Source organism: Ranitomeya variabilis, chromosome 6, assembly GCF_051348905.1.
Source record: "Ranitomeya variabilis isolate aRanVar5 chromosome 6, aRanVar5.hap1, whole genome shotgun sequence".
NCBI lineage: Eukaryota > Metazoa > Chordata > Amphibia > Anura > Dendrobatidae > Ranitomeya > Ranitomeya variabilis.
The window spans coordinates 441,787,458-441,812,357 of NC_135237.1; the positions used below are offsets into that span (position 1 = coordinate 441,787,458).

Here is a 24,900-nt window from a genome sequence, read left to right on the forward strand (position 1 = left end):
ACAACCAGTATTTGAAAGAAATTCCTGCAGCTCTTTTTATGTTGCTGTAGCCTCTTGGCAGCCTCCCGTACAAATTTTTATCAATTTTTGAGGGATGTCCAATTCAAGATAATGTCATGTACTTACCTTTTTACATATGGCCGTTTCAGTATTGGCATTCCCAATGTTCCTTGCTAATGTCACCAGGATCCAAGAAGTATCGTTTCTCGGTCAGACGCCTTTCACACAGCCAAATCAGATCTTACACTTTGCAGTGACGAGGGGCAGTACCCCAAAACACAGTGTCTGCAAATTCAGATTCTGGTTTGGCTTTTATCCTAAGTCATGTGACAAGGCTCGTTAAAGGGTCGACATTGACTGTTACGATTGCTACTTCCAATAGGTGGCACTAGAGTTCTAGTCCTCTTCCTCTCTGAAAAGACAATTTGCAAATTTCCCAGAGTAGCATTGCGGCTTTAAGTCTCCTCATCTCAGCATGCTTAAAATGTCACTCTCCGCAAGGAGAAACAATTCTTCTTGGATCCCACAAGCAGGAATTATCAAGTATCGACAAAATAAGTGTATGACCTTCTGGGCTCTGACTGCCAGGACCTTTACTGACCTTGAGAATGGTTGGTTCCTTGCTCCTCATGTTAATGGGGTGGTGGTTCACACGCGTAAACATGGCTACATTCACTTTTATGGGTCTGTAGCATCATGACGGCCTCTCTTATAGACAATTAATGGAGTGCTGCTCCATTTACTCTGGGAACGTTGAATCTCGGAATCAGTGAGAGCCCTGTTGTCAGACCTTTACTAATCATACATTTATCTCCTATCTTGCATATGATCAAAAATGGAGCAATGAAAAATTAATGTGACAGATTTTTTTTTTTTTCCCATTTGTAACTTTTACAAGTTCTTCAAAATCCGAAAAAGTGCAATTAAACTAATTATCAAAAAAATTCAAAAAAGTTATTAAGCTGCTTACATTGTGTTTCTGTACCAGGTAGAACAGGGTGCAATGATGGCTCATGTGGTTCTTAATAAAAAAAATCTAAGGAGAAGCCCAGTTCTTGTAACAAAGCAATAAATCTTTATAATCAATGTCCCCAGTGAAATAAATAATCCAAAATTTAGCATCTTGCTTCACTATGTTGGATTTTTTACACTTGTCAACTTCGTGTTACTTTCTATCAATGTTCTTTTATGAATAATGACAAAACATTTTTGTGGATAAGATATGTACCTCATATGTACCCAGCTATTATTTTGGTCCATGCATGAATACCGTAGATTTGATTGAGACATTTTTAAAGACATCCGAGAATAACATAATGCCAAATTATCTGAGCCTAATGTTTGGCAATATATACCAACCAACAGCATGATAACTCGCTTTAGAACACAATTTTTGCAAACACAGCAAAGCAAAATGGAAAAAAATATTTTGAAACCATAACCCTGAAGAAAATCATTAATCTGCATGCTTTCTAAAAAAAAAAATGCAATAAAGTTTTGCCAACCATCAAATTTCCAGACACAAAATGCATGATTTTCTTGAATTTTTTAAGATACAAATAGTCTCAATTAGTCTTAGCATAGGGAATTACTCTCATATTTATTTTAAGTTTTCAGTGAAAAACTCTTAGGGCCCGATTCAAGATTTGCATTTGTTTTAAATCTTTTTTTTTTAAACTTATGGTTTGCTTTGACTTTTTTGGGACAAGTTTTTCAAAATGGTACATGCAATCCATATATTTTGCGCAAAGCCCAATTGTCATGACACAACTGTCGAGTTACCTGGGACCAGGGGCTCCTTTCCTGGCCCTAACACTAGGGGGTACCCTAGTTCACCCTGTTCCCCGGGATACTTCAGATGGTGAAGACGCCGGGGCATCCGCCCTTGCCTTATCTCCTAAGTTACCCTTTTCTGTCCCCTTCCCCCACCCAGGGAATCGGGGCGCTACTGTGCACCACAGTACACCAACCTGACAAACAGGGCCACAAAGACAAAGGGAAACTGAAAACTCCACACACAAAATATTCACTCACATATAACAGAGGAATCCATCAGGGTGTGTAGGAAGGGGAAGAAAGTAAAACAGGGAAGGATAAGGAATTACAAAGCGTACAAACCAAACAACAGTCGCTTCTAACTCCTCCAGCAATTCTTCTCTCCCTCCTATTGTCATGAAGCAAATGTTCACTCTGATAAGGACTAGGTAATAGAGCCCATATTTTATAGGGAAAAGGAGTGGCTAACCAACCACAGATGAACACAGGAATTTCCAACATGGCTGATTATCCCCTGTTCTCCTGGAAGAAATAAACACATTTAATAAACCAGTGAAGTACTTCTTCTCAGTGGTGGAGTAGGATCAACTAGACGCTGTGGTCTTCTGGCTCTGCTCCATTACGGTAGCTCCGTCACAGTACCTCCTCTTCTACGAGGCACTTTCTGGAACCTCAGGACCCGGTTTATCAGGGTATGCCACATGAAAGGCCCAAACCAGTCTGGCCGCATGAACGTTGGAAGCTGGTAACCACATCCTCTCCTCAGGACCGTACCTCTTCCAATGTACCATATATTGAAGTGACCGACAAACAAGATGAGTATATAGACCTTTGCTATCTGGAACTCCAGATTACCATCGATAATGACAGGAGAAGGTAAAAGAGGCGAAGGTACTGCAGATGCCACATACTTCTTGAGAAGCGAACAATGAAAAACCTCATGGATTCTAAAGTTAGGTGGCAGAGCAAGGCTGAATGCTACTGGGTTGACGATGGCTAAGATCTTATAAGGACCAATAAACCTGGGACCCAATTTCCAAGACGGAACCTTCAGCTTAATGTTCCTCGAGGACAGCCACACCAAGTCACCAACACACAGGTCCGAACCCACCAAAAGTCTCCGATCAACCACACTATCATATAGCCATCTTTCGCAAATTATTAATCACCCCCTGCCATATGGCAGACATGGAAGAGGAAAACGGTTCTTCCTCCGGTAATCCAGAAGTGTGACTACCATTGAAAGAACTTAATTGAGGATGGAATCCATATGCTCAGACAAACGGGAACTTACCGGTTGATTCCTGACAACAATTATTTACCGCGAATTCAGCCAATGGTAAGAAGGTAACCCAGTCCTCCTGGTTCTTAGACACAAAACATCTGAAATACGTTTCTAAATTCTGGTTGACCCGTTCAGTCTGCCTGTTAGCAGGTGAAAAGCAGAAGAAAAGGACAAACTGATCCCCAGACGAGTGCAAAATGCCCTCCAAAATTTGGAGATAAACTGCACCCCCAATCAGAAACAATAGTGGTAGGAATCCCATGCAGTCTATTTCCTTGACGAAAATTTGCACCAGAGATTAGGCGTTAGGCAAAGCAATAAAATGAGACATTTTACTGAACCTGTCCACCACCACCAGGATTACAGTGTCCCTACAGACAAGGGTAGATCCATAATAAAATTGACCGACCAATGAGTCCAAGGCCTGCTGGGAATAACCAATGGTTGGAGAGCCCCTGATGGATAAGTATGAGTGGTCTTAGAATGCGCACAGACATTATAGGCAGCCACATATTCCCGAACATCCTTATGAGCACCTGGCCGCCAAAAACGCAGAGTAAGTAGAACCGCGGTGGCCTTATTCCCAGGGTGTTCAGCCAACACCGTATCATGATGTTCCCTGAGGAATCTAAGACAGATATTGACTGGAACAAACAGTTTACCAAGGGGACAGGTAGCAGGGGCATCCCCCTGAGCGTCAACAACCTCTCTTTCCAGATTGGAGCATATAGACGCCATCACTACCCCTTTTTGAAGAATAGGAACTGGTTTGCACTTATCTCCTCCCACAGGAAAGCATCCATCTCAACATTTTTGTTCCTCAGCCTAAAAGTAACAACAAATTTTAACCTGGTAAAGAATAATGCCCATCTTGCCTTTCGTGGTGTTAGACGTTTTGCCGATTCTAAGTATTCTAAGACGCTGCGGTCTTCTGGCTCCGCTCCATTGCGGTAACCCTGTGACACCAACATTTTCTTTTTTTTCTGTCTTTAAGTTGCGACTCTTCAGTTGGAAAAGTCATACATTTTGAAAACACTAAAATACCTGGTGCACATAAAATCACTCTGGGGTAGTGGAGAAGGGAAGAGGTTTGTGGACTGGAGTTGAGTTGCACCAAATTTGGCAACCTTTTTAAAAAAGTTGCATTTTATCAATCTGTCTAAAACATCTGGAAAAGCCACACTGATTTAAAAATCAGAAAACTAACTAAACCACAAATGACAACTTGGAAAAAGCAGGTGCAAATCGTTTGATTATTTATTTGAAAATCAAAAAGTCAGTAGTTGAGAGATATTCATCCAAAAATCTGTCAGAAATGCAAATATGAATCTGGCTCTTAGTGTCAGCATTTTATTTTACCCCCTTCACGACAGGGTCAATTTTTTATAACTTTTTTTTTACTTTTCTTCTGTTCTTGTTAGGCCTCTAAGGGAACTTGAAGCTTGCGTCTTCTGATCCCTTATAGTATATACAACGATGCTGCATCATTGCGGTGTCTAGTAGAAATCATGGTCACATTTGAAATCTGGCCCCAGGCTGGTTTTCAAAAGAACTCCATAATGACAAGCATAGAGATCTTCAACAGATCTTTGGCTGTCAGAGCAACACCTTGGCAAGTTGTGATGATACGGATAGGTGCATGGAATTACACGCCCTCATGCTGGCGAGTGTTAAATGCAGCTTTCAGAGATTGACAGTAGCAATCAACAGGTTTAAAATTGCGGGTGGCGCTCTGCAGGTCCTGGCTGTAACACACATCTATATCCTGCAGGGAGTGGGGCCGGGTCACCCTGTGAGTCCTCTCCTTAGAGCCGCTTCTGACTTGGTCCTATATGTATGGCACGTGTCGCGATGTGGTTAAAGCGGTTGTCCGAGTAGCGGAATCACTATGTTACCTTCAAGTAAAATATTATCAGCTATATTCATTCTGGTACAAGAGCCCTTCCAGTGGTGTTGGCACTGACTCTCCCGGTGATCATGTGACATGACAATTAGCAGCTGCTTTACTCTCCCTCGGACAAATTAGACAAATTATCTGGAGGTAGTATGAGAGCAGCCACAGCTCTCCCTTCCTCCAGATGTCAGTTACGTCTGAAGGCGGGACAGGGAAGCTGGCGGTGATTGGCAGCAGGACTTACATGACATAAAAATGTCATGAGAGCCCCAGGAGAGCCAGTGGTGACACCGCTGGAACAGTTCCTCCACTGGAGATGAGTAAAGCATATCCGGGCGGCCGGATATGAGCGCATCGCCGACCCCCGTCACATGATCGGGGGTCAGCGATGTGTCAGGACAGTAACCATAGAGGTCCTTGAGACCTCTATGGTTACTGATCGCCGGTAGCTGTGAGCGCCACCCTGTGGTCGGCGCTCACAGCACACCTGATTTTCTGCTACATAGCAGCGAACAGCAGATCGCTGCTATGTAGCAGAGCCGATCGTGCTGTGCCTGCTTCTAGCCTCCCATGGAGGCTATTGAAGCATGGCAAAAGTTAAAAAAAAAGTTTAAAAAAATGTGAAAAAAATAAAAAAAATATAAAAGTTTAAATCACCCCCCTTTCGCCCCAATCAAAATAAATCAATTAAAAAAAATCAAACCTACACATATTTGGTATCGCCACGTTCAGAATCGCCCGATCTATCAATAAAAAAAAGCATTAACCTGATCGCTAAACGGTGTAACGAGAAAAAAAATCGAAACGCCAGAATTACATTTTTTGGGTCGCCGCGACATTGCATTAAAATGCAATAACGGGCGATCAAAAGAACGTATCTGCAGCGAATTGGAATTATTAAAAACGCCAGCTCAGCACGCAAAAAATAAGCCCTCAACCGACCCCAGATCATGAAAAATGGAGACGCTACGAGTATCGGAAAATGGCGCAATTTTTTTTTTTTTTAGCAAAGTTTGGAATTTTTTTTCACCACTTAGGTAAAAAATAACAGTCATATTAGGTGTCTATGAACTCGTACTGACCTGGAGAATCATAATGGCAGGTCAGTTTTAGCATTTAGTGAACCTAGCAAAAAAGCCAAGCAAAAAACAAGTGTGGGATTGCACTTTTTTTGCAATTTCACCACACTTGGAATTTTTTTCCCATTTTCTAGTACACGACATGGTAAAACCAATGATGTTGTTCAAACGTACAACTTGTCCCGCAAAAAATAAGCCCTCACATGGCCAAATTGACGGAAAAATAAAAAAGTTATGGCTCTGGGAAGGAGGGGAGTGAAAAACAAACACGGAAAAACGAAAAATCCCACGGTCATGAAGGGGTTAATGTTTGTACTTATATTTGGTCAAATAATCCAAAATATCTGTTTGTTTAGCAGCTAATTCAAACTGATCTAAAGGATTTGTTTAGTATGGCATATTATTTAAGTACAGTATGGGAACACTTGAGTACAGAGCACAGAAAAGCAAATCAGTATTATTTATTTGCTGTATAACGGCATACTGTGGGGCAGTTTGTTTGTATATAGTAATTTCATAGTTATTATATTTGGGAAATGTAAAGGGCAGAGGTTGTTAGGTCAAGTCCTAATACTTTTGTACTTTAGAATTACAATTTATATTATAAATCAATTCCTACTAATTTATTCAAATGAACTCCAAATGTTTTGTAAATTATAGAAGCCCTTTTGCAAAGTAAAATAAGTGCATCATGTCATAATTGACTTGTAAGTGCATATGCGTCTTATTGCTCCAATGCACAGACCTGTCTGAATTTGCCCCTGTTGAATAGTAAGAAATAAAGGACTACCAGGTAGAACTATCCAATAATGTCATGATAGGCGGTACTAAGAAATGCATTGGGTATATTTTCCATTACTAAAATGTTTATCTACAGAACTTGGGTGATATATAAAAGCAGAGTTTATCATGGCACAGGCAGCACTAGATATCATAAAACAGTATAGAATGGAAAGCCATAAAAAAAGTATATGTAATATTATCTTACGAAGCAGTTTCTGTTAATGTTACCTGTAAATAATCTCTCTGCGTTGCTTCCATTTTTATCCTGCTCTCGTAGTTGACCATAAGCTTGTCTTTTTCATCCAAATAGCCAGTTTGGAGGGTTTGATACTCTTTGGCTAATGCAACATTTTCCTTAAGTGCTGTCTCCAAGGCCTTCTGTAGTGAAAATATATAAATAAGTAAATTAATAGGATTTACCATAGAATTTATGTTGGGTAAGGACATTCTTACAACATGAAGTCTAGAAATTGGTAAATTTCACAAGAGTGCAATTTTGCAAAACTTATGCCGCAAAGGTGAAGTACAAAAGACATTTTGAAATTAATTGTTGGTCAGATTGACTTTCCTTGTTGCAGAAGAATTGTAAAGGGTTAACCCTTCCATGACCTTGCGATTTTCCGTTTTTGTTTTTTGCTCCTCGTATGCTGCCAATATGAATACCGAGATCTGTACGAGTATGCCGATAACAAACAGGTATAGGTTCTTTTTTAAGTGGTAGAAAAAAAGTTGCCATTTTCTAAGACCCATAGTGTCTCCATTTTTGGGATCTGGGGCTGATTGATGGCTCATTAATTGCACTCCGAGCTGACATTTTTATTGATACCATTTTGGGGTAGATACGATGTTTAGATCACATGTTAATGTATTTTATTACAATGTGCGGCGACGAAAATCCCGTAAATTGTTTTTTTTGTTTCTTATTACGCCACTTATCGATCAGATTAATTTATTTTGTATTTTGATAGAAAAGACATTTCTGAATGCAGCGATACAAAAAGTATATTCTTGTTTTCTTTATTGTTTCATTTTGAATGGGGCAATAGCGGGTGATTTGAATTTTTATACATTTTTTTTATATTTTTGAAAACATTTTTTTTTACTTGCTTCAATAGTCTCCTTAGGAGACTTGAAGCTGTGGTCATCCGATTGCTTGTGCTACACATAGCAGAAATCATCTCCTATGAACGCCGGCTATTGCTTCTTCAGGATAATTTCTCAAGCAACAGATTTTGTTGTGAATGTTTTTGCAGATGAAAGTCAGTTTCCATTCATCAGAACGCGATTGTTTCAGATGAATGACACATTTGCAGAACTTTCCCCAACAAAATTCACAACACATGAACACACCCTTAATATACCTATTGGTCCAATGAGGGAGACTTATGATTGCAGATAATTTAGATAAAGTCCAAAATTCTATCTGCATCCGCCTTTCCGATGTAAGATCCTATAATCCCAAGTTATTAAATAAGAGACTGATCTGACAATCCAAATTGTACATTCCTATAAATATGTAATGTCCTAGAACCATACAAATATTCTCCTTTTGTACAAATTTACAATTAATCCTGGAATTAATCTTCATTTGAAAAATACTGACTTGGGAAGAAGAAACCTTGGAATTTGATTCCAACTACCTTACATTCAGGCATGAAGAATCAATAGTGACTCCTCTGAACCATGAGCAATCAACAAGAGGGATGGTGCCCAGGACTTTACAAATACCATTCTCACAAGTCACACAGACTTAAAAGCACTTTCCACAGTAGAAAAATGACTACACACATATATTTAAAGGTGGATAACCTTAAAGATAGAAAGTTTCTGCATATTTCCCAAAAATGTCCCTTCACAGACTACCTTAACCACTTTCAAGTGCGCAATTCCATCAGTGTTTTTCGGGTTTTGTTTTTGCAGCGTTCAATATGCAGCAAAAATTACCTAGAAACCTATTTCTCCAGGCGAGTATGATTACGGTGATACCAAACTTGCATATGTTTTCTTTTATTCAAATGTTAAAAAAATTCACACACTATTGCTGTATGAGAGCTCGCTTTTTTGCAAGATGAATTGAACTTTTAAATTATGTCATCCACATGTGATGCACAGCAAAGCGGGAAAAAAATTCAAGTTTGCTGAAATTGCAAAAGAAGTGCAATTCCACAATTGTTTTTTTTTCTTTCCTGTTCTCACTATATGGTGAAACTGACGTGGCAATACGATTCTTCATGTCAGTATGAGTATGCAGATACCAAATATGTAGCTTTATAAATAGTTTTTTTCTCATGTAAGTGGTGAAAAAAATTCAGAAATTTGAAAGAAAAATACATTTTGCTTATGTCGCCATTTTCCAAGACCTGTAACTTTCATTTTTCAGGGGACGGGGATGGGTGAAGGCTTATTTTTTCACCATGAGCAGGTGTTTTTACTAATACCATTTTGGGGTAAATATGATGTTCTGACCACCTCTTTTTGCACTTGATTCAAATGTTGAGGTGGCCAAAAAACTTAATTTTGTCATTTACTTTTTTCTTGTTATGCCATTTAACGATTGGATTTATTTTATATTTTAATATCTCAGACTTTAAAGAATGCAGTGATACCAAATGTTAAATGTGTATTTTTATTTATTTTTATTGTTTTATATTTAATGGGCCAAAAGATTTGAACTTTTGTGTGTGGTTTTTTTCATTTTTTAAAACATTTTTTTCTAATTTTTTACTGTATTTAATAGCCCCCCTTGAAGCTGTGATCGTCCGATCGCTTGTGCTATACATAGCAGGGCATTTGCTTCACCCTCATCTGTAAAGGCACATAATGGCTGATTAAATCAGTGAAAGATGCGGAAAAGGCAGGGACATGATTTTTGACATACAAGTACGTAAAAGGTTTTGAAGAGGTTAATAGTAATAATGTTTTCATATTTGCCAAATGGAACTGTTGGGTCCCCTAGTGTCAAGGGGGCTCGGGTGCAATTGCAACCCCTGCATTTATTATAATTCTGCCCTTGCTTACGGGTTAATGCCTCTACAGTATATCTTGATAGATCGGACTTTTACTGATGTTTATTTATATTTATTATTTTTAATAGAGAAAAGAGAGTTAGTTTGAATGTTTATTTTTTAGATGTTTTAAAACTTTATTATGATGTTCCAATGTGTCCATAAAAAATATTGTCTGTCCTTGATTTTTTGATAAGCTGTCCAAAAAAAAAAAAGTCAAGTTGGCAACCCCCCCATGTACAGTTGTGTCCATATGCATGAAGAGGTTAAAGAGGGTACTTGGCTACTTGGCACCTGTTTACATTTATTTATGAATTCAATACATACAGCAGCCTAATATTCATTTACTTTGTATTAAACTAATCACCAGTAAACCCACCCGGCTTCTTCTCTATTGAACACACAAGCAGCCCAAACACTAAAAGGAGATGGGGGCACATAACCTTTTTTGGTTTGAAAGCATATCTTCAGATACAAACATCCCAATAGGCCACAATAACATAATAAACATCAAACCATAAATATGTAATGAATGCTGATTCAATTTTTAGGGTTTTCACCTATCAGGAGGGTGAAAGTCCTCTTCTCTTACGATCACATTCCAAAAAAGGAAGAAACCATGAATTCAACTTTCTCCACTGTAGTTTATGTAAGACGCTGATGCAATTGAGTGTTTCCCTTCTTCCATAAACTACAAGGATTTATGCATTTCCACTTCTTTGCTTCATTGACTCTTTAACTAGATGGGGACTTGGTCACAGACTTGGCCACACAGAGCATCATTACTAGTTGCCCATCTTTATGGTGCCACCTAACTTTACTCCCTCAAATGGAAATACATACGAGCAGTCACCATACACTGTCAGGCATGTTGAGATAGTTGAGGGCCGTACAGAAACGCATAGAGCGCCGCATGTGGCCTCCTTACTGAAAGTTGTGCACTCCTGCACATTAGGCTTTCATGAATGTCTGCTGACCACTTCTCTTCAGCTTTGCGGTTTCATTCTTCTATGTGCTGAGAGAAATGTTTATTTCTAAAATTTTCAAATATTAATAACAAAGATCTTGCAATGTGCGCAACAATAAATAAGGTGATGAATGTTTTGTAAATGTTAGCCCCCACTGGCAGAGCTTTTCTATAGCTTATAGAGAGGTGTGATATTCCAGTTCTTTTGGAGGAAGGGACTAGAAGCCATGATGTCATTCCCATGACACATACCAATACACTTCTCTGCCAAAAATCCTTTTCATTAAAAACTCTCCTCCCCATCCAAACCCACTATTCATTTACACATACAACTGTCTCCTATAAAAATGTAAATTAAATACTAGCTTAAAACTGTATCCATAAATATATGAGAAGGTTAGATCTTATGATAATATTTTGTGTTATTCATGAAACAAGATGTTCATATGCAATAAGATAGTAATTTTATAAGTTAGACAAGAGACATTGAATGTGATAGATAATGAGATAATAAGACTCGAATGCTGCTTGCACAACAACAATCTTCTTTTCATTCCTCTTGTTACACTTAATGCTGCACATGATTCATTAGTAAGCTACACCGATCCACTTGGTTACTCAAGTCATTGTACCAAGCATAGGACCAAGCTACAAAATTATTTTAAAAAGCTCTCAACCCAATAAGTAGGACAGTTAATCAGTGGGACTTATCTTCTTATTTTAGAGCAGTTGCAAGGAAGAAAAGAAAAAAAGCAATACAGAAAGCTAAAGTGTTAAGCTAACTATTTCAACTTAACAGGAACCTGACAGCAGGATTGTGCTCAGTAACCTACAGACACTGTCAGGTCCGCGCAGTTATACTGATTAAAATGATTCCTTGGTTGAGGAAATCCATCTTGCGGTTGTTGTTTATTCTTTATTTTCAGTTTTGAGATAATGATGTGATTGTGCTCCGATGCGAACTGTGGGAGTCTTCATGTGGTGCTCTGCTTAGTTATTCATGTGTATGGCTTCTGATAGGTCACCGATCCCTCAGTGACCTGCCCCCTAGTTTAATGAATATTATATATATCTTGGAAAAAAACACCCTTCTGCAGGCAGGCACCATCGGTGGTGCCTGCGCTACAGCATGATTACATATGTAATGTGTATATAATTCGTTTGAGGTTATCCTGAAATTCCTAAAAAAATCTGTTTAAAAATGGCGCCGGCCGCGCCTGTGAAGTAGCAGCTATTGGTGATCCAATAGCTGCTATTGCGCAGGCACCGGCGGCACCATCTTGCTAGAGAAAAAAAAATGTCCTCCTCCAAGATGGCGCAGCATGCGCAGTAGCAGCTATCAGCTGTGTATATAATTCATTTGTTTGAGGCTATCCTGAAATTCATTTAAAAAATAAATCAGTTTGAAAATGGCACGGCGGCACATGCGCAGTAGCAGCTATCGGTGATCCACTAGCTGCTACTGCACAGGCGCTAGCGGCACCATCTTTGTAGAGAAAAAAATCCTCTGCCAAGATAGCGCCATCGGCACCTGCACAATAGCAGCTATCAGCGAGGAAATTGCAGAACCACTAGCCAGAATCTTTGAACAGGAGAAGTCCCAGAAGATTTGAGAAGGGTAAATGTTGTCCCTATCTTCAAAAAAGGGAAGAAGATGGAGCCAGGAAATTACAGGCCAGTTAGGATGTCCTATTGGGAACTGTTAAAGGATCTGGGAATGTTTACCTTGCAAAAAAGAAGCTTAAGGCCATGTGCACACGTTCAGGATTTTTCACGTTTTTTTCGCGTTTTTTCGCTATAAAAACGCGAAAAAAACGCTAACATATGCCTCCTATTATTTACAGGGTATTCCGCATTTTTTGTGCAAATGTTGCATTTTTTTCCTAGGAGTGCATTGATCTGCTTACTTCCTGCACAGGGCTATGCCCACCATGCGGGAAGCAAGCAGATTATGTGCGGTTGGTACCCAGGGTGGAGGAGAGGAGACTCTCCTCCATGGACTGGGCACCATATAATTGGTAAAAAAAAAAGAATTAAAATAAAAAATAGTGATATACTCGCCCTCTGATGGCCCCCGAAGTGTTCCCGCCTCTCCGGTGCATGCTTTCTCTTCCGTTCCTATAGATGTGTGATGACGTCGCTGTCTTGTGATTGGTCGCGTGACCGCTCATGTGACTCACGCGACCAATCACAAGCCGCGACGTCATTGAAGGTCCTGAACCACAACGGCATCTATAGGAACGGACGCCGCTGAGGAGATTGGCTGTCTGCAGAGGGTGAGTATAACCATTTTTTGTTATTTTTTTTAAACATTCTATCTTTTATTATAGATGCTGCATAAGCAGCATCTATAGTAAAAAGTTGGTCACACTTGTCAAACACTATGTTTGACAAGTGTGACCAACTTGTCAGTCAGTTTTCCAAGCGATGCTACAGATCGCTTGGAAAACTTTAGCATTCTGCAAGCTAATTACGCTTGCAGAATGCTAAAAAAAAAACGCGAAAAAAACCGGAAAAAAAACACACAAAAAAAAAATGCAGATTTCTTGCAGAAAATTTCCGGTTTTCTTCAGGAAATTTCTGCAAGAAATCCGGACGTGTGCACATACCCTAAGAGGAGACTTTGCACAGGGAATCTCCAACTCCAGAACCAGGTAGTATGAAACTAACACTGGCAATCGCTGATTGCCAGAGTCGAGTGTATATAGCAGAGGTGAGTGGCCAACACTGAGACCATCAAAGCAGGAAAGCTCCAGGGGCTCTCAACTGAACAGAATAACCCCTGTACTGCAGTGGAAACTTGCACTGCTTAATATGATGGTGAAGTGCTTCTAATCAGTTCAGGCGTATGTGAAATCAGAAGCCATGGTCTTCTGGCCCTTCTCTGTAGCAGTAAATCTGTGACAATAGGTAGTACCATGACATTATGTTTTGTTCAGCTCAAAAATGTATATTATTGACTGTCCAACACAACACAAGTAAAAGGGCATTAATTGCAATGGCTAATTGCCTAGAATGCCGTGTCAAACTGCATGTAAGGCTACATTGGCACATACTTATATATGTTGCAAAAAGACGTCGAAGTCAACTTTTCTCCACCAGTTATAGATTCTCTATCGCTAGTTTTATTTATAACCTACAATGACATTTGTTGTGATAATATCATCACCAAATGTCATTAGACCAGCTGGAACTACAGGTACAATTAAGAAAATAACAGTGAACAAGATGCCAAGACTGCAGCTTGACTTGTCCTATAAAGAGGCCAAAGTCTGTAAAAGTATTTGAAGGTCAGATGTAAAACATCTGTGCTGAACAGCAGACTGCTTTCCAGAGTGAGGAACTTATACAGTTGGGTGCGTCAAATCAGATGACTCAGACCAGATTTCCCTTGGCCCTGGATCTCCTGCACATTGGGGTGTTTTCCTATGTCTCTGGCGAAGACGTTGATCCACCTGGACAGCCAGAGACATGGCTGCCTCAGGGGAAACTGGAGTGTCATACAGGGCTAAGGCATACTTCAGCTTTAATGATAGCTCTTCATAGAACTTCCTACGGAGTGCGGTGTCATTCCACTTAGTGTGCATGGACCACTTCCGACACTCGGAGCAATTCTCCTCCGCCGGCCGGTCTCCCTGCTGAAGCTGACGTAGTGTAGACTCAACCAGGAAGACACAGTTGGGGTTGTCGTATATATGACCCAGCGACAAAAAATATCTCTCCACCATCTGGAGCGAATGGGAGTCAGAGCCGAGATAAAGTGCCCATGGTTGGCGGTCACCCTAAAGGAGCGATATTATTATCCCCACCTGTTGCTCCTCGGCTTCTAAGGAATAAGGATGTATCCTAAAGTATAGCTTACAGGCCTTCCTGAAAACAACAAACTTGTCATGCCCCTCAGAAAACCTGTCAGACAAAGTGATCTTGGGCTCCTGGGAGTCATGATCCTCAAACCTGATGTGTTAGGGTGCAGCAAAACGACAGTGTGTAAATCTGCCACCTCCAGGCTGAGTTGCTGCAGGTGCTATAAGAGCAGTAATTGGATCCATAATGGATCAAAAATGGTTTTTGTCAGAGCTAATGTCACAACTCTGTTGATGGGTGTCCTGGGACCAGGGGGTCCTTCTCTGTCCCTAATGCTAGGGGACTTCCTAGCTCACCCTGTTCGTTAGGTTACTTCGGAAGGTGAAGATGCCGGGCCACGTACCTTGCCTTAGCTCATGAATCCACCCTCAGTCTGTATCCTTCCCTCACCCAGGGAAGAGGGGAGTAGTAGGGCACCGTAGTAAATCAACCAGACTAACAAGGTTATACGAACAGGGGTAACAGAATGCTGTAGATAAGCCCCTGATGCCGGTGGGCTTAGCTCACCCTCAATTTTGGGGGTGACAGGTTCCCTTTAACATGAAATTCCAGTCCACACCCATTTTTCCCATCCCTGAATGTATCTAGAGGCTGTATTTTAGTCTGTGTTCTTTAGGCTGTGTTCCCATGCTGAGCTTTTTGGTGAATTCTTGGCACTGCGTATATTCACTGTATCAAAAACGCAGCATCATACAGTTGTAGAAAAGTGGATGTGATTTATAGAAATCATGCCTGCTGTGCTTTGTTGTTAGTGAGCGTACTCTGACCTGCGGTGCATGTTTCAAATCAATCATGTCAATTTTTCTTGTGTGTTGGTGGCGTATAAAACTCCATTGCAGATTTTTCTCATAGACTTGCATTAGATGCGAAAAATCCGCAGGTAAAATATGCATGTGTTTTTAGTGAATTTCCACTGCTGAAATGCATCAAAGACGCATCAAATCTGCACATGACTGTATGAATAAAGATTTGTCAACGTCAAATACCAGAAAGTGTTAAAAACAAAATAGCTTTATTTAAAACTCCTTGAAAAAGCCACAGTGGCGAAACGTACGTTGGAGCTGGAGAACCTGGGAGTCACGGATCACTATTATACTGGTACTTATATCCTCTATATACCACTTATGCATTTTACTCAGTCGTGATAGACTGCCTATAAGATTTGCACCTTATATGGATATTTTTTTTGGAGGTTATTTATTTAGCTAGTTATATTTGTATATATTATGGGATCTCTGCCCTCATGATGTATTCACTTTTTGTACTATGATATTTACTGAGATGTTTGCTGTCAGTTTCTCCTAGTTTTTAATAATTATATTTAATAAAATTATTTTAAAGTATCTGATACTTGGATTCTATATATTCACTTTTGAGTAGATTCTAAGACCTTTTATTTAAAACGTGACATACAAACAAGAGGTAAAAACCACAGCATCAAAAATGCGATAAAAGTGCATGTAAAAGAAAATAAAGTAACCTTATTCATTTAATAGGTGTAGAAACGGTGCCAAAAATCTGCAACATCAAAAAGTCTCCAAAAGCTCATCGTGGGAATGTGACTTTAAAGGGAATCTGTCACCAGTTTTTTGCTACCTCCCCTTAGAGTACCATAATGTAGGAAAAGAGACCCTGATTACAATGATGTATCACTTAGTTTAGCTGTACCCACCCACACCTCAGTTTTCTGCGTGCATTGTCTATTGACAGTAAGCAGCTTATTGGCAGAGTGGGTGTGGCCAGACCAGGGCTCAAAGGAGCTGTAGTCCAGACAGTGATAATCTCGGGGAGATAAAACCTTTACTGTATGGAAACAACCGCACACAGCCTAATAAGGGACACATCTCTGAAATCTGTGTCTCAGCCCCTACCTCATGCTAATTTAGTAGCATAACCCTCTGACAGATTCCCTTTAAAGAGCACTGCTTTCTGGGAGTTTCCAGGTTGGGTTCTAGGTTTGTCTGGAAGATTTGCCAACTATTCTCAGAGTCTGGGAATGTTGGCAAGGAAGGATAATGTGTAGATGTAGCTGTTATATAATAGATACCTAATATCTTGTAGATTGTGAGCCTTCGCGGGCAGGGTCCTCTCTCCTACTGTACCAGTTATGACTTGTATTGTTCAAGATTATTGTACTTGTTTTTATTATGTATACCCCTCCTCACTTGTAAAGCGCCATGGAATAAATGGCGCTATAACAATAAATAATAATAATAATAATAATAATAATAATAATAATATATATAAAGCATCTCTCAGAACATTTTAAACTGTTGAATTTATTGTAGTAAATTCTGTTCCTAAAAAATAAATCCCCATGTTAACAAAAAGTACCAAATTATTGTGAACTGCTCTGATATCTACATGGATGCCCTGTGACTGGTGTTGCAAGTAATCTTCTTTTCAAATCAAGTCAAAGAGTTTTTCCTTAAAGAAATCCACCTTTTAAATACTCTGTGCAGAACAGCGTAATATGTAGATGGCGAATAATCTGTTTAGTTGGTTTAAAGAATTACACCAGCTTCTATAATTTAGACCATTCTTCAAGGGCTCAATAGACTAAGAACAAACTAAACAAGCAGCTTGTAGGATAAAATATAGACTGAATGACAGGCACCAGTCTGTGTCCTCCGCTCACCTTCAAGAAGTCTAGAGGTGAGCATGGGAATATATTAAGAAAAAGCATTCATATTTTGATAAGAGTAAGAGGGAAGAAAAATGTGAACTGAACTCTGGGAATGTACAGAATAAATTAAATAAAAATGTTCATTTTTTTTCCTGCCTCTTTTAATCTTACTGACGTATTCAAACTATTGGACATGTACTGTAACTGAATATCTCAACTGTACCTGAAGAAATAATGGAGCGTGTCCCAGCAGTAAAACAGAACTGCACTAAACTGATGAGTTTAACCCAGCAGAAAGAGCGGCTGTAAACATGACAAATGCCTGCTATTGATTTCAGGTTTAATTACTCTGTGCAGCACTGACAAAGCCCATCAGATGTTGTTGTGAAGTGTAAATGGAACAGACCACACTTCACTGACCAGAGGAAACTGATGGTGTCTGCAGTTTGCATTGTTTACTTTATCCTCCGTAAACTTCAGCCTTGATCAAATTAACAAGTGCTACTAACCTCCAACAAACTACTGTGCTCCATGGTTTTATAGCAGGAGCTGGAGATTACCATTACCCAGCGTGCAACCAAGTGAAGGGAATCTTTTCTGGGGTACTATTATCAGTGTTGGGTTGGCTAGAAATCAGCGCTTAGGGACCAGATCATAACACAGCGGGAACGGCACATGTACGAAAAGTGTTGTCAGCAAGAATTGGTGCTGTCGTTAGGGCTGTGCGCTCCACACAAATTTTATACACTTCTGTTGCCTATATAACATCATCTTATTCCCTTATTCCCTATAAGTCTGCACCATTTGGGATAAAAAAAACAAATTCAGTATTGGGGTACAAACACTCAATGCAGATGTTATTGCTGGTTGGATTGGAAAACCAAATAAATGATCCGGAGCATAAGCTGGCAAACATGCAACGTATAAGACACTGTGGCCATTTAACAGACAAAAGCTAAGAGAGAAACAAAATGAGCATATATACCCTGCTGTATGTAAGTAAAAAGCAATAGCACATATAAATAACATAGGGTACTTTGATCAAAAAAGGGTAAAAGCCATCCCACCGTGACAGATGTAACCTAATCGGGAGCTTCCTATCCTCTAGTATTTAAACTTTACCTTGTGTCAGATGACCTCAGTGTAGATGGGAGAAGAGAAAGATTGAGGTCCAACTGGTCAGATACCCAATCAATGGAAAACAATATACATGAAATGCCTAGCTCAAAAAAGGGAACCACGCCACTATTTGTACAAAGTTCCAAAAAAATACAGTAAAACCAAAAAAATGAGCCGGAGAATAAGTTGGTATACATTCAATGTATAAGAGCATGCTCACACTGTGGTCATTTAACAGACTAAACCTAAGAGAGAAATAAGGTGAGGATTTAATACTAGAGGATAGGAGTGGATCAACAGGGGTACACCTTGTCGCAGTAGGATGGCTTTAAAGCTTTTTTGATCAAAAACAGTGTTTATTAAGTACCCTACATTATGTATATGTACAAGTATTATTACTATTTATTTACTTGCAGCAAGGGTATATGCTGATTTTGTTTCTATTTTGGTTGTGTTGGAAGTCAAGACCCGAGAATTTCAAGTCAACAATGCTAACCACCGAGCCACCATGCTACCCTTATTTTCTTTCTTGCAACATTGCTTCTACAAATTTGTCTAATGTATCTAATCCTGGACAAAAGAATAACAGCATTTTGTAAATGTGGGGCACATTGATGCATCTGTACTTTTTATTAAAGCTACACACATTTATTAAAATCACACATGGGCATCATAGTTAAGGGTTGTTCCCTTTCAATTAAATTTCTACTCTGGCTGCAACTGGTTATAAAACAACAAACTGCTTTGCACATATCGTCCCTGGGTCCACAGACGTGTCTCCACCACTGCCTCTCATTGATCGCACCACTGATTTCACATAGCACAGCGTATATGACTATACTGGTAAAGCCGCTGAGCTCACTGACTGGCCACTGTGCTGTCTATGTGACATCAACTCTGCAGTCAATGGCTGGCACCTGGCGTACACTTGCCAATGGACCCGAAGAAGGTGAATACAACGCAGTTTGCTGTTTAATAATAAACTGGAGCCAGGGTAGAAACCATCAGGCTCACTGACAATTTTTTATAGTGCCATGTGCCCCCCCCAAATTTCTATAGTGAAGTTTCACAGAATTACACATGATATCAGATGGAAAAATGTTCTATGGACCTGCCACATGGAAATTTGCATTGCTTCTACATAGACTTAGAGATGAGCTCTAGTATACATGAGGAAATTGCGTATGTTTGGTGCTACTGCTATATGAGCCTTAGTATGTAAAATATAAGAAATCATTTCAATATTTAGAAACGGGAGATTTAGTAAATGTGCACACAATGCTTTTTGAGGAGTCTTTTGGAGCAGGTCAGCTACAAAAAACATCAGAAAAATGGCTCAAGAAAAGAAATAAACAGTAACTAAAGGTTTTCTTTAGTATATTAAGCTCTTCTGCATCTGGAGGAAAGAAGAGCTGATGATGTCCCATTGATAAGTGACAAAGCAGCTTTAAAAAGGGGTCACCAACATAAAAGATACTGTAGGTGTTGTAGCAAGCTGAGCTCAGTTCACATCTTGTTTTCCATGCACTTCAGAGATACATGTGAGGAGCTCTGCGTTTACCGTATGCCAACGTACAACATACAGTACAGGGACAAAAAGTGCTTCATCAAAAAAGATTTGGTGATGTACATTATAAATCTGCTCAGCATGAGCTATTTTCATGGGGACCTATGAGCACTGAGTATATGTCAGGGAATAGTCTCAGAGCCTCAGTAGATTAAACTGAATTTTCATAAGATCATGTACATACAATGCTGTGGCACATTGCTTTTGCAGCATTTTTCGAAAAGTGTGAATAAAATTACAGTAGGTATTTTTATTGTGATTTCAGAAGCAAGCAACATGAAGCAAAAACTACAGTACAATTACATGTGAACATGATTTAAGAGTCCAGGTAAATAAATAGACATTTGGTTCCACTTGGTAGGTAAGTACTAATGAGAATTAATATATTCTATGTTCAGTTCTATTGAATATGGTGGTGCTATATTTTATAGGTAATATAGACCATGGAGTGCAATTCAGATTCTCAGCCAAATGCATAGTTGTCTGCTTTCTGTGAATGGAGTTATAGACAATGGATATCCACAGGCTGTCTCCTCCATACATCTGTGACCTCATCTCCCGGTACTTACCTACACGCAACCTCCGATCCTCACAAGATCTCCTTCTCTACTCCCCTCTTATCTCCTCTTCCCACAATCGCATACAAGATTTCCCCCGCGCATCCCCCCTACTGTGGGAACTCTCTACCACAACATATCAGACTCTCGTCTACCATCGAAACCTTCAAAAAGAACCTGAAGACCCACCTCTTCCGACAAGCCTACAACCTGCAGTAACCCTCAAACCACCAAACCGCTGCACGACCAGCTCTATCCTCACCTACTGTATTCTCACCCATCCCTTGTAGATTGTGAGCCTTCGCGGGCAGGGTCCTCTCTCGTCTTGTACCAGCTGTGACTGCTATTGTTCAAGATTATTGTAAAGCATCATGGAATAAATAGCGCTATAATAATAATATAACAAATCTACACACCTTTGTTAAAATGCAAGATTTTTGGAATGTAAAAAAAATCATACCAAGTAAAATTATTTCAGAACGTTTTCCACCTTTCGGCCAGGTTGACACGAGTGCATAAAAAAAATCAGTATTTCATCCAGAAAACGTAGACTCTTTTTTTCTCTCTTGTCTTCCATATGCAATCCATTTTTTAAAAGTAGCAGTGAATAATTTACAAGCAGTAGCGTAGCTATCAGGGGGGCAGAGGGGGCCATCGCCCCAGGCCACGTCACATGGAGGGGCCCACTCGTAGCCGCGGCCGCTTCAGTCATTAAGCAATAAGCGGCCGCAGCTCTCTGATGTTTCAGAGACAGGGTGGTAAGCTGTGGCGTCGCCCCGGGATGCGTCACATGATGGAGGGGCCCACCCTGAGCCGCGGCCTCTTCAGTTATTAAGTATTAAGTGGCTGCAGCTCTCTGATGTGTCAGTTACATGGCGTCACGCTCCATCTGAGTGGAGACTCTGCACGCTGCACAGCAGCCAATAGCAGAGTATCACTGCAGCGCACGGTGCGGGCTGGAGCGCTGCTAACCTGATAGTCTCTGACAGGTCAGGATGGCAGCGCTGCGGTTAGCTCCACCCCAGGGGTGCTCCGATTGGTCCACGCTGGACTCCGGGTCCTAATGAGCAGCTGCAGCTTAGGTTGTGCCAGTAGGCCAAGGCAGTGCCTGGCCTGGACAAACTGGAACCTATCACGGATGGACACTTTCATAAATGTAAGGGCTGCTGCTGTGGAACAAAATGTTTGTTCTTTTAATTAAATTACAGCATATGATGTTAGTATGTTACTGTGGGAGTGGGGTGAATGTGGGGGAAGAGGGAGAGCTAAATTAGGGTAGTGAAGATGGGTGGCGCTGTAGGGGCCTTGTATTCCATTTCTTGGATTATATGCAATGCAATTTTATCTAGTAGTTGTTGTCTGGGGAGGGTGGAGGTAGGGGGCTTATTATATTTACAGCTTAGGTCTTATAATAAGCCCCAGCCTGTTAGTATAACAAGCCCCCATACAATAACCATGGCACAAGCTGCACTTTATTTAAAGGGATTGTCTGATCTAATTGTACAAGTCTGCAGTTACTCCTATGTGGCTGCAAAATTGTGAATCTTCACATCGCGCACACTGAGAATTCGCCATTGCCCATATCAACAAGTAAGCGATTCGCATACTCCTGGCCATGTTCTAACTGTGCGGCCTCACTCAATAAAAGTGTATTTAGCAAGACCAGAAACAGTCTAGTCAGAGTGTGGCCAATTGTATGCAAATAGAATACTTGAGGTTACATGACAGCCAAATTCCCACACCGGAGACTCCTGACAGTGTGCTGTGCATGCAATGTGAGGATTCACAAGTCTGCAATCACGTAGAGTCACTGCAGACTTGTAGCATAGAACTAATAAATAATAATAATTTTATTTATATCGCGCCAACATATTCCGCAGCGCTTTACAAATTATAGAGGGGACTTGTACAGACAATAGACATTACAGCATAACAGAAATCACAGTTCAAAACAGATACCAGGAGGAATGAGGGCCCTGCTCGCAAGCTTACAAACTATGAGGAAAAGGGGAGACACGAGAGGTGGATGGTAACCATTGCTTTAGAACTTAGACAATCCCTTTAATAATTTCATAATAAGCAGCTTATTATTTGTAAAAAGTTATTAAAGGGGTTGTGCGGGTTTGGAATAACAATCTACAGTCACTATATATGACTGCAGACTGGCAAACCATGATAGCGTGCGGTGCACCTGCTGTCACGAGTCCCCAATATCATCAGTGTGGTTATGTGACCACATGTTTGCTATGTGCATGCGTCGACTACTGTAGATACATTTGGCTTCTCTCAATAGAAGAGAATAGAGAGATGACAAAAGAGTCTAGTCAGCACATACATATAGCATACATGTGGTCACATGTCTGTCTGATGTAGTGCTGGGCAGCCCACCTGCTCTAATAATATGGGGTCACTAATAGGCTGAAACCAGACACTGTGCACTACCTGTGTATGACTGGCACTCTATGCAAGTCTTATTTATGTGCATTTATAATATTAAGCAACCACCCTCTCTATGAACGATCGGCGTGTGAGTGGTTGTTTCTTCAATATTTTGCACCTGTGCATCCTGCTAGTACATTGGTAATCTGACCTGGTGTTTTAAAATATGGCTGCTTTTTCCTGTGATGTTTTTGTTAATTGGATGTCATGGGAGCTCTGCAGCCAACCAATGACTACTGATGAGCTGCAACTGCACACTGTTACTCAGTTTTGGGGGCCCACTCAGAGGTGTCTCGCCCCCCCCCCCCCCCGGCTGAACCCTTAGCTATGCCTCTGTTTACAGGACAAGATTTACAGTCAATAATTTACAGTTTCCTTGTAAAAAACCCAGAGCATCATTTCTGGGTAAACTTGCAAAAAATGGAACCCAAAAAGCAACCTATAAATATCCAGTCCTATGTAGCAGCATGTTGTGGTATTACTTGGGGACTAATTTGTAGAATTATATGGGAACCATATGGCAGCATGCTGAGCATTGGGCTCTAGTCACATCTGTATCATAGTTTCCACGTTAAATACAAGCCACAAATCAGCACTCGGAGCATCAAGAGACAGTGGCAGCACCAGGTGGGCCTCACTGGCTTATAATGTGGTCCGTTGGGTTCTGCCACGGTGTTTCTGTTGATGGGTTGCATGCAACTCATTCTTTTCTGTAAAAAATGTAGGTCTCTGAGAGGGAGCCTCTGACGCAGGTGTAGACATAGCCTCTAAGTCACAGAGGAAAGTGTATAGCGGCACCAGTGTTAAAACATGCAATCCTTTGTATGGAGGAATTGAGCCGGATTATGGAGCCTAGGTGCTCAGCATATATCAACATGTAGATATAAATAATTCAGTGATTCACCTGGACCCATTGAAGCGTGGTAACGTGAAACGGCCGTTGTCCTCTTTCATCTTTCCCCGTACCCCTCTGCACCTTACCATCTAAGATGAAAGTCATGAAATAAAGGACTTTTCATTCAAGCTGCCAAGGTGAGTGCCACATACTTTTTTTCTGAATCATTTGTACACATACCCTCATTTATTGTATTTATGGCACATGATATGGAAAATATAAGTAGTTTTATATGGGCTTTATTATCTTTGCACAATATGGTGGTATAATGTGAGCTAATATCGCAAAAAAAAAAATCTAGAAATCAAAGAGCTCTATTTTGCCTGTTGATCGTGCAGCGCCCCAGAGTCCTGGTCGTTGCAGTATTGTCGCTCTTCCACCAGGGGGAGTGATGGTACGTCTGATGGTACTAAAGGAGTTCACCTGACCAGGTATCACAGTCACACACTACACTTCACACTCCGGCCACCAGGGGGAGCAAAAGGTTCTATCTATTAGGCCACTCCTCACACTCGGGTAAAACTGGGGGTTGGATAGGAAGTTAGTCAGAAAGCTGCCTGGGTGAGACCCAGAGAAGACCTGTCAGGCAGACAGAGGGAGAAGGAGGAGGAGAAGGAGGAACATCGGAGCTGTAGACAGAGGACCCTGTCAGAGGTGGGATCCTGACAGAGACATAGCAAGAGCTAGAACGTTACGGAGCTGCGCCTGCACCTCATTGCGGCAGCATCCTAAGAAATAAGAAAGGACAAGAAGCGAAGTATATTGTGGAGAAGTGAGAAACGAGATCACAGCACAAGGAGATAATACCAGGAGGAGTCTTGCCTTAAGACCGGCAACATCCTTCTGAGGCGCGTAGCCGGTGGCCGGAACACTGAGGGAGTAATAGGCTCTACGCATTACTTCAAACCACGGCAGGACAGTTAATTCCAAGTTGGCTGCCCAACCTTAATACCTAATGAAGACAACGGAGGCAAATTGTGGGAGAGGGGCATCTCTAGGGTCCCTATAAAATAGCTCCAGGCCTACCCCGTCATACGGGTCGTC

General features: G+C 40.6%; 1 protein-coding gene across 1 annotated transcript in view; it reads right to left on the minus strand.

The window, feature by feature from the left end:
• Nucleotides 1-24,900, minus strand: part of CCDC178 (coiled-coil domain containing 178) — a 732,453-nt gene that overhangs the window by 268,214 nt on the left and 439,339 nt on the right. The window contains exon 18 of the mRNA XM_077270423.1: nucleotides 7,046-7,195. Coding sequence (XP_077126538.1) covers nucleotides 7,046-7,195 — 150 coding nt within the window. The remainder of the gene's footprint in view (nucleotides 1-7,045; nucleotides 7,196-24,900) is intronic.